At 39.0% G+C, this 10734-nt stretch overlaps 2 protein-coding genes across 3 annotated transcripts in view; both read right to left on the bottom strand.

Moving 5' to 3' along the window:
* tgoln2 (trans-golgi network protein 2) overlaps positions 1 to 799 on the bottom strand; it is a 4372-nt gene extending 3573 nt beyond the window's left edge. Inside the window, exon 1 of the mRNA XM_037680538.1 lies at positions 631 to 799. Within this exon, the coding sequence (XP_037536466.1) occupies positions 631 to 676 (46 nt within the window). The 5' untranslated portion in view covers positions 677 to 799. The remainder of the gene's footprint in view (positions 1 to 630) is intronic.
* A 6088-nt stretch (positions 800 to 6887) lies between these two features.
* LOC119414015 (transcription factor 7-like 1-A) overlaps positions 6888 to 10734 on the bottom strand; it is a 40863-nt gene continuing 37016 nt past the window's right edge. For both annotated transcript variants that reach the window (XM_037681124.1, XM_037681125.1), the window contains exons 8-12: positions 8628 to 8771; positions 8345 to 8504; positions 8158 to 8265; positions 7914 to 7965; positions 6888 to 7376 (exon numbers count right to left, since the gene is read on the bottom strand). In XM_037681124.1, the coding sequence (XP_037537052.1) occupies positions 6922 to 7376; positions 7914 to 7965; positions 8158 to 8265; positions 8345 to 8504; positions 8628 to 8771 (919 nt within the window). In that variant the 3' untranslated portion in view covers positions 6888 to 6921. The remainder of the gene's footprint in view (positions 7377 to 7913; positions 7966 to 8157; positions 8266 to 8344; positions 8505 to 8627; positions 8772 to 10734) is intronic.

Below are 10734 nucleotides of genomic sequence, written 5' to 3'. Positions count from 1 at the left end.
GAATATTCCACGTGGCCTGAGGACTGATAAAAATCCACCGATTGGCCCAAAAGGCAAAGCTGTTCTTCAAAAATAACAACAAATTTGGAATAAATACTCTGGATCTTACACTTTCTGACTATTGAACAATCAAAATCATAAATAAGAACAACAACATGGGTCAACAATGAGACTTTGAGTCGATCACACAAAGATTTCTGAATCTCTGACCACGTTTCAAAACTACAGTCATACTTGGGGGGAGGGGGGGGGTTGTTAATCGTAATAAAGCTGAAAATTGATCAGAACAACTTATTGGCTTTTCAGAGGAAAGTCAGCCAAAGACCAACATTATGGCGCAGTCACCAGACAGTAGCACACATTATTATTATTATTTATATTCCTTAACAAAGAAAAGAAGATAAACAGCCATGCATGAAAGGCCTCAGTATATAAAAACATACAGATTCTGTATACAGCAAATATAGTTTTTCCAACAATAAACGATTTTGATTTTAAATAAAAGGTAAAACAACGAGTGGAGGTTAATTAAACGTGATGAATAGCCTTAGGCAACTGCAAACAGGAAATGTTATGAAAAAGGAAAACCTCTAATAATAAAAGATGAAAACGATGTTAAAATGTCCTCACCTTGAACCAAACAGCAGCTAAAAAGAAGCAGAAAAGATGTCTTCATCCTGCCCGCAAAACAAACCCAACAAATCTGACCAAATATCTTGCTGCTGTAAACTCAATCCGCAATCCGGGATGACAAACGCAGCTCGACAGGTTTTTAACACATCCTGTTCTGCTTCCGCATACAAGCGGTTCGACTTGCTCTGCGGCTGGAAAAACATAGAGGTGGAGCCGTCTGCCCCCTAGCGGCAGAGTCTGGAACTACACCACCGGGGTACAAGGCACAAGGCGCTAGACTAGGATTTAAAAACTTGTTTAAACGCACTCAATGAAATTATTTCCCTGGGTTTCGGCTGGTTTGGGGCTGATTACAAGAGAAAGAAGAAAAATGTTTTCACTAAGTTCTCAGTTCATTCAACAGAACCACGTCATGTTGCAGCAGCTTTACATATCAATTTTTTTTATTATTTATTCCCAGTTCAGTTTATTTATATAGCGCCAAGTCATCCTGGTGCGTGCTCAATAATCCAGGTAAAAAAAAAATCTAACAGAGTCAAGTCAGGTCCTCTGGATGGATTCTTCTTGTTGAAACGTTTTGTCTTTTATCCAAAAGACATGTTCCTGATTTTAGTATTCTACACTGCCTTACAACCTAGCTGTTTATTTATTTTTGCTACTTTTCTTTTCATTATCCTTTTAATTACCATTTTATTTTCACTTATTAAAGAAATTAATAAAAAAATTAAATGTGTACGCATCCTTTATGATTGTCTATTGTTGTCTTTGTTGTCCATCATTCTTTGTTAAAATCAGGTCTCTCTTGTAAATGAGTCCCAGAGGCTCAATGGGACTAACCTGTCTAAATAAAGGTTGAATGAATGAAACTTTGTCAGTCTGAGGAGCTGCAACATACTCAGTCTTATGAATATCTCCTTCTCTTGGGTGTCAAACCCACTTGCAAAAGGGGGCTGAAATTAAAACCTTTTTCAAACTAAGGGCCGGTTTCAGAATCTACATCAACTCAAGTTAGATACACAACATCTTTTCTTGGTTGCAGGTTCCTCAACAAGAGTTCGATTGGTCTCATTTGATGTTCTCTGTTGCACTTTTGACATCATAATCAAAGATTACTGACATTTTTTTTTTTAAGTGATGAAAGTATTTTACATTTAAAATAACATCTTGGGGGGCAGATAAGATGTCAACAAGGGCCACATTTGGCCCCGGGACCTTGAGTTTGACACATATGTCTTAATGGATCAACAAGTTTGCTGGTGACAGCCAAAACCAGCTGTTTCACATGATAAAAGAGGACCATCAGCCTAACAATGGATCATTAGCACACTGATGGCTGTTTACTATTCACAGAGGGCTGAGTGATACTAGCAATCACAGCATTGTAAGAGGGGGACAGTTGAACCCGGAGGCCTCCACCCCTGTTTAATGATGGACGATTTCTTTTCACAAAGATGGCCTCCTTTACTCCTCTCTCAAACCATCGTTCCTCTCTGTCCAGGATGTGAACATCTTCATCCCTGAATGAGTGACCGCTGGCCTGGAGATGAGTGTAGACCACAGAGTCCTGGCCTGATGATGTTGATCTTCTGTGCTGGGCCATCCTTTTGGCCAGTGGCTGTTTACCCGATGTAAGACTGATCATCTGATCATAAAAGACGAAGCGTTTCAAGAAGAAGAGTCTGTCCAGAGGACTTTACTTTGTTAAAGCAGCCTTACATCTTTTTTGAAGGATGTAGTTTTGTAGACAGAAAGGGAGCAGGTCAAAATAGCTTTGTAATTGGGAATATGTCAATATTCTACCAAAAAAAAAAAAACAAACTAAAGCAGAGCATCAAATGGAGTACAATATCAAAATTTATAAAAATGAAGCAATAGGTAAAATACCTTCCATTTGTGATTACACACTTAGGTTAACGCCACTCCCTCTGCCTCAAAGATCAAAGAGACTTCACTTCAGTGGTTTTGGGCGTGAACTCGTCTGGTAGAACTTGCTAAAGCAAATAATCCTGAGTTTCATCAACAAGACAGACAAATTTACTTATTTTAACCTAAGCACTGAAAAAGTAAGATGATCAACATTGTATTTTGACCAGGTGGTGGAGAAACAGCCTTTTGTACACACATAATTATTATTATTATTATAAAAAATTAATCCAATCAGAAATAACCCAAATCTGTACAAAAAGCCCTCAATCAAACTTTTTTATGTTAAATCCCATGTTTGCACATAAAACTTTGCACAGATCATAGTGGACACCTTGTTGTGTATGGTAAATGTTTTTTTTAAATTGCTCATATGAACTATTTTACGTTTCTGTTTGCATTTTTGCACAAATTAATAAACCTAATTTTATCAGCTGCTTGTATTTCTGCATTGAACATTTTTTCTTCAGCTTTTTTTTGTTTAGATTACCTATGTGTTTTTTTTTTAATCAGCTGCTGCTTTCTTGCAAATGACCTGCTACACTTTACAGTATTTTTATGTTATTTTCTCCTGTTCTCTTGTCTTGATTAATGTCTACTTTTTTCTACCAGCTGACCTTTTGTTTATGTCACGAGGCAAATTATTGTGAAACAATTTCTCTTAAACTTGAAAATAAACCTTTTCTGACAACTTTAAGGGTGGACATGATGATTTATCTCACATCAAGTGATGTCATTATATGACTTTACCAGCAGAGGGCAGAATTGATTAATAATAATAATATTAATAATAATGATGATGATAATAATAATAATAATAATAATAATAATAGATATCTCGTGTTTCCAGATGTGAATTTTCATGGGGAATCACTAATAAACACTAAAATCTAGGGAGTAAGTGCCATTTATCAGTCATTAGACCTTTAAGTCTTGACTCATATTAACAAATATTACTGTCATTATAAGTGAGACGTGCAGCAGCTTCAGAGATGGGATAATGATCTAAATGTTAATTGGATGTGTTTTACATCTCAGCTGGGTGCGGGGGACCTGCGGCTTGTTGTAATGAATATGTTTTAATTGTGGCAGGCTATTTGACATTTGAAAAGTCCAATGATCCCTCTCAATTCTTGACACCCATTTGCATTTCCATCTTTAAGGTCAAACTGGTATGAATAATACATTAAGGAGGTTCTTAAGCTCACAGCCAGCCGTACCTGTCCTCACAAAGGCACCAGCTGAGCCATAAGCTCAGTGAATGTTACAGAAACAATCAATTAATATCACTTTAGGAAGCCACACGTGAAGCCCGCGCAGCTTCCTGTTATTAGTGGGACTATAAGGTCATGCAGTCAATAGCAGATTTAAGAATCAGCTCGTTCTGATTATGCTCGTGCAGTGTGTTGATCTGAACAGTGACAGAAACTCATCTGTTTTTATACGTACTGTGTGTGATGTGATCGGTCTCAACGTTTTCTGTGGACAATGTGTGAAATAAAATGTGTAACCTGGAAAAAAAATCAAGATCAAAGGAGAAGGCATAAAAAAAATAAATAAAACAATCTTGGCAAGAGATTGGAAGAATTTAATGAGCAAAAATTACCATGCATTAAATCTGACCTTGTGCTTACGTGGCAGATGTTGAGCAGCAGCATCCAAACAGATAAATGATGTGAGGGGAAACTGGGAACTTAACACACCTTGCCCTTTTTCTTTTAATTTTTTTTTTGCATAAACAAATTTGGTTGTAATACTCTATAAACGTTTTCGATTTTAAAATAGTATTTTCAACAGTAAAGTTCATGTGAGATTTTAACTATATAATGCAGGAGCAATCTTGGTGTCTGGGCTTCATTATAGAGGCAGAGTCAGGAGAAATGAAGGTTTTACTGAATGTATTACCTCGACAGGACAGATTTGCTGACTGTTTTGACAACTCATTACCAGTAATTTCACTGACGGATGGGTGAGGAGGCTCAGGCGGTCGTGGAACCACTCATTGTATGGCATGTGTCTGAAATAATGTAAAACAGAAGGGCAAAAAAAAAAGCATAGCTATTATAGCTAATGATTGTTTAAGGTAGAACAGGATAGAATTGACAGTTTGGTGCCAATATCAGGAGCCCAAAATGGAAACACACCCTCGTTCCACCTGTCTGCAGCTTTATAAGCCTATAGAAGCAGCACGGCGCCTCAGTGGTTAGCACTGTTGCCTCATAGCAAGAAGGTCCTGGGTTCAATCCCCAGGTGGACCTGGGGGTCTTTCTGTGTGGAGTTTGCATGTTCTTCTTGTACTCGTGTGGATTTTCTCCGGTTTCCTCCCACAGATCAAAAACATGCATGTTAGTCTGCCTTCAGGTCCAGGCCTCCCTTGCAAGAGCTCTGTGATCTCAATGAGATTTGCCTGGTTAAATAAAACTAAATAATAGAAGAGACATGGGCAACTTAAGGCCTGAGGGCCAAAAGTTGCCCCTTGGACAATCTCCATCAGGCCCCCAATATCCTTAGTTAAAAACAAAACAAAGACTTAAGGACATTTAAATTAAACATCGTACGCAAAACTTTTTTGAAAACATTTTTTTAAGTTGATGCCGTTTCCAGAACTAGACCGAACCTAAAGACTTACAAATACAAATATATAACTTTGTTTTGCATATGTCTGCTAACTTGTAGGGCTATTCAACAAAACTGCTCAGGGGGCCACAGTTTCTGAAAGCCAACAGCTCGGGGGACGGACATCCACCGATTAAAGTGTTTATGTAAATAAACCAAGTTTACAATGTTACCTTTTAATTTGTTTATTTTATTGCACTGAATCACAAATGCAATAAACAGAACCCCAACCCCCCAAATAAAGAAGTGAGCCGAATTGAAGTCACCCACGGGCCTAAAATGGCCCGCGGTCCGTCAGTTGAATAGCCCTCATGCTATTCATGCTAAACTAACATGTATGATATATTGTCACAAGAGCCGATTTACCAAATGTCATTTATTCCTAAATGATATTGGGAAGACATGTTTTATAAAGCATGCCAACTGTGCTACAAGACAACGCCTGAAAAAGATTTCTAGATTATTTTGTCATAAAGAAAATTTAATTTTCCAGTTCTCTGTGGCCCTTTGATTGCATTAAACGTCCTGATGTGGCCTTTTGGAATAAAGTGTTGCCCACCTCTGAAGATACATTTAACATTGTTGGGGTCACACATTGTTAATTAAGGAATATTCAACAAAACATCCAGGTTTGTTTTATCATTCCACATTTCAAATTTACGATTCATCGATCTCCATCATTTAACATTTTCCTTTAGGCGAGTTCTTTGTTAAATCTTCTAATCTAAAACAGTCGGTCCATCCGTCACCTCCAAAGCCACCAAAAACTGTACCTTGTGTATTTTTCACAAATTGAAATGCCTAATGAGGTCCCAGGAGTTCCATCCCATTACCTCTGAGTTAATTAAAGCCAGCGCAGCGAGCCAAACGGTGAATAAAGACGCAGTAAAAAGTGCAGGAACGGGGACGGTGCTGCTGACCTGCTTTTGTGTCATTGTTACGGGATCTTTAGCTTCCAGGATGGAGCAGATGCCTATAATTTTTTAATTTGGATTCAGCTGGTTCATTTTCCAGTGTGGTTAGCCTAAATTCTGCTTTATGAAACTTTAAAAGTCTGCGCCACCAACAGCAAGGTTTTTACGAGGATGTTCCCTCTTAACTACTGCAGCGCAGTCCCACTGTAAAAATAAATTAAATCAAGTAATCAGGTAGGTTTTATTTAGTTGTAATAAAATGATATCACTCACTACAGCAGGCTGTTATGTTTCTTATTACCTAATGGGAAAATTAATCAAATCGCATAAAACGGAAGGGAAAAAGTTAACAAAACGTGGAAAAACAGACCAATACGTTTTCTTTAAGAAACCATTTCAAATGTTTATTTGACAAAGAAGGGGCACACACTCGTGAATAAAAAAAAAAAAAAAGAGGAGGGGGAGGGTTTGCAATTATTGGTAAAGACTAGGACTTACACATCATACTAATATTAATTAAGTTTTGGCTAAAAAGAAAATGTGTTTTTGTTTCCTTTTGCTTTTATAAAGAAACTTTATGTACATTGGTTCTTTTATACAAGAGGTTCATTGGATAAATGCATCAAAAAGAACCCGGTTCTGCAGTAAACTTTACAAAAAAATACATTTTTGTTGAGAGCTGTAGAAAAGGAGGCAGTCAAATATTGACCAATAATATCTCTTCCTTTTCATTATTTAGAAAAAAAGTTGTTCTAATACCTATTTTAAAGAAAAGCAATTTACAGCACATTGAATGGGGGGGGTGGGGGGGTGGGGGGGGTGGCCTTCTGTAGATTTATTCAGTTGGTTTTGTGACCAAGGAGAGGGGCTGCGACTGGAACAGGGAATGATGGGAGTGCAGGGCGGCCTGATGGAAGGGGGACGGCGGGGAGAGCATGGAGGGGTGCAGGGACGTGAAGGGGATCGGCCGGGTGAGGATGGGCGTGTTCGACTGGCCACTCGAAGTACCAATAGGGATGGAGATGGTGGGCTGGGAGGAAGAGGAGGATGTGGATCCAGAGGCCTTCCCAGGTAAGAAGTGGTGTTGCATGCGTCCCTCCGGTTTGGTGGTGAGCGACAGCGGCTGGGCCTGTTCGGAGTGAGTGGCGGCCGGCGCGGCGGGGGACGCCAAGGCGGCGGAGGGGGTGGCCGGCGAGTCCAGCATGCTCCCGTGAGACGACGCGGGGCTGTCGCACATCTTCTCCGAGGGCAGGTACTGCACGCACTGCTTCTTAGTCCTGATGGAGAAGTCTGGAGGAGACAAACAAAAAGTCAAATTAAAGCTGTCATGCTTAACCCTCTGCTGACCTCATGACAGCTTCAAGGCCCACAACGCCGCAGCGGACAGGGATGAGTGAGATGTGAAAGTTGTCAGACGTGACATTTCTCATAGCGACTGGTCAACACATCACAATGAAGAGAGTAAAACAGGATGTTACGGCAGAATCACATGGCGCGCACGTATGAGTCAAAAAAAGGAACATGACACAATGTACATCGATATGCGTACTTGTTTTTTTCTGATCTGGCCATTTACGGTTGCAAAACTATAAACATACCTGCAACTATGAGCACTGAACCTCATAAGCTGCTTGTCAAGAGTATAAAAGCAGGGCAAAAGGTTAGTAAGCTACAGCGAAGCACAAAAATACTAAAGTAAATGTGTTACATGAGCTTCAGAAGACAAGTAAAGGTCAGACTGCTTAGTTCTTAAGCTTAAAAATAAATGCATAAATGAAGGCAGCCAGGCAGGAAGAAACAAAAAAAATAATTCAGCGGGCCTCTTACCCTCTGGTTTTGAGTCTGGTTTATTCTCTCTCTTCCTCTTTTTCCGCTTTCCCTGCGCAGATATAACAATGCTGTTAAAAACTGTTGCTCAGAGCGGAAGCAGAACCACCTCAACCACTTCAGTCCACGAGATCAAAAGTGCAGCAGCTATATTAATACGTGGACATATGTGAGCAGCGCTAACAGGAATAAAGTAGTCTGACTGGCTGATGAAGGAGCGAACGATAGAAAGCGCGTCGCTCACATAGTTGTCTCGTGCTGACCAGCCGGGATAGAGCTGGGAGTGCAGTTGCCTCTCTTTTCTGGCCAGCTCATAGTATTTGGCTTGCTCCTCTCTCGACAGCGAGTGCCACTGTGGACAAAAGGAGTGTTAAACACATGCGCACACACATTTATAAACTCCCATGCATGTCTGGTTTGGTGCTTCTTACCCGTCGTCCAAGGATCTGGTTAATTGCAGCGCTCTCTTTCAGAGTGCACTCTGCAACCACCTTGGCTCTCATCTCCTTCATATACAGCATGAAAGCATTGAGAGGCTTCTTGATGTGAGGCTTCTTGTCCTCCTCCTTCTTGGCAGGAACGGGAGACTTCCTGCTAATCCCAAGCAATAAGACGAGTCTGTCAATACATGTGTGAACGGTGGCGAAGAGGAAGGGGGGGGGGGGAGGCAATATGCAGGAGCAGAGGGTTTGGACTGCATTTCATTGTGCTTACGCGTGCATGGAGGGACTGATGTTGTCACCGCTGGGTTCCTGCTTGATGGCAGGCGAGACGATGGCGGGGTGGGGAATGCCGGTCTGATGGAGGCTGTGCGGAGGAGGGGTCACCATGTGAGGGGAGAAACGGCTGGACACCAAGCTGGGAAAGGTGAAAAGAGGCAACATTTTACCAGTCAGGATTTGATACAGCGAACCTCCGTCAAGAGCTGACGGGAACAAAATTTGACCCGTTTGGTGAATTATTGCACCGCTATGCCCTCTGGGTAAATTCACTGTGCCTACTGCCTCCGTCTAGACTGAATTCATACGCACAATGTGTACCGCGCTTGCTTTTTTTTTTTTTTGTTCAAATAAAGACTTTTTCAAAAGGCCCTTTATTCACCAACGACTGAAGGAAAGTGGAGTGTGGTGTTGCCATGGTGACAGCATGGCCGTGACACCCGAAACCTTTCTCCTTACCACTTTCCAGACCACGGCGAGCGCTCTGACAGCCTTCCACATAAAATACCTTTACAAAGTGTCTCACAGTTTCTGATTGTTAAAGCAAAGCAGCGTCGTGTCGCACAAAGGGGGACATTAATCTCCACGCCGTGCGGTTAATGCTGACCGGTGAAGTGTTTCAACATGCAAGGCTGTCATGAGACGCAACACGTGACGTAAACATGTTCTGTCCACTAATGGAAGCATCAACCCATAAAGAAATATTCTGTCAAAGTCAACAAGGTTACAAATCAGCGTGCAGGCGTGGAAAATCAGGCAAAAGTTGTTGAGGCTTTAAAAGTCCAACGCAAAGAAAACAAAGTGTAAATACTGATTTTAAAATATCTCTGATTAAAATTCACTTTTAACTTGTGTTTTTCTTTAATATAAGCTACTTAATAATTCAAACTGTATAAACAAGTTTGTGTCGTGTAATTCCCTTGACAATAAACTTCATTTTTTTAATAAACATGCTTTTTTCTCCACTAATTGCCTGCAGTGCTGCTCCATGTGAAGGCACTGATAAAGACTGTTGGAAATTATATATTTTATATGTATTCTCAACGTTCTTGGTCATCCCCAAAAGATGTTCGTACTTTTTAAATTTTCCCTCATAATGACAACAACCGGTTCTGTACGTCAAAATAAAAAGTCTTAAGACTAGAAGGATTAATTGCTAATGTTTCAGGTTGTCTTTTTTAATTATTATTATTATTTAATTGATGAACATCTGAGAACACCATGCTGATTAAAAATCTGTTTAATTCAGTATTTTTTTTATATTGAGCCGATTCAAAACTAAAGTCTGAGCACAACACAAAAAGGTAAACGTTTATGGGTAGATCTACAATCTCACGGCAGTGGTACATTTTTAGCACAACATCAGCAGACCCATAAAATCTTGACCACAATTCTATTATAGCTTTAAAAAGAACATCAGTAATGACAAATGCAATCAATCATCTAATTGTTGTTAAATGGAGAACTTTACATTAGACTCTAGATTAGAAAACAATAGCCTACATAACTACATCTATTTTATTTATTTTTTTATATTATAGTGTTTTTACTTTTGCTCTGGGAAGCAAACCAACATTTTGATGTATTAAGTTAGTATTAGTATTTTGTGGTATTTAGTTAGTATTAGTATTTCATTGTATTTAGTTAGCATTAGTATTTTGTTGTATTAAGTTAGCAATAGTATTTCGTTGTATTTAGTTAGTATTAGTATTTCGTTGAATTAGTTTGTATTAGTATTTCGTTGTATTAAATTAGTATTAGTATTTCATTGTATTGAGTTAGTATTAGTATTTCATAGTATTTAGTTAGTATTAGTATTTCGTTGTATTTAGTTAGTATTAGTATTTTCTTGTATTAAGTTAGTATTAGTATTTTCTTGTATTAAGTTCGTATTAATATTTTGTTGTATTAAGTTAGTATTAATATTTTCTTGTATTAAGTTAGTATTAGTATTTTGTTGTATTTAGTCAGTATTAGTATTTCGTGGTATTAAGTTAGTACTAGTATTTTGTTGTATTTAGTTAGTATTAGTATTTTGTTGTATGCAGTTAGTATTAGTATTTTGTTGTATTAAGTTAGTATTAGTATTTTGTTGTATTAAG

The sequence above is a fragment of the Nematolebias whitei genome, chromosome 8 (assembly GCF_014905685.2).
Source record: "Nematolebias whitei isolate Nwh7 chromosome 8, NemWhi1, whole genome shotgun sequence".
Lineage (NCBI taxonomy): Eukaryota > Metazoa > Chordata > Actinopteri > Cyprinodontiformes > Rivulidae > Nematolebias > Nematolebias whitei.
This window is presented reverse-complemented; position numbering and strand designations above follow the sequence as displayed.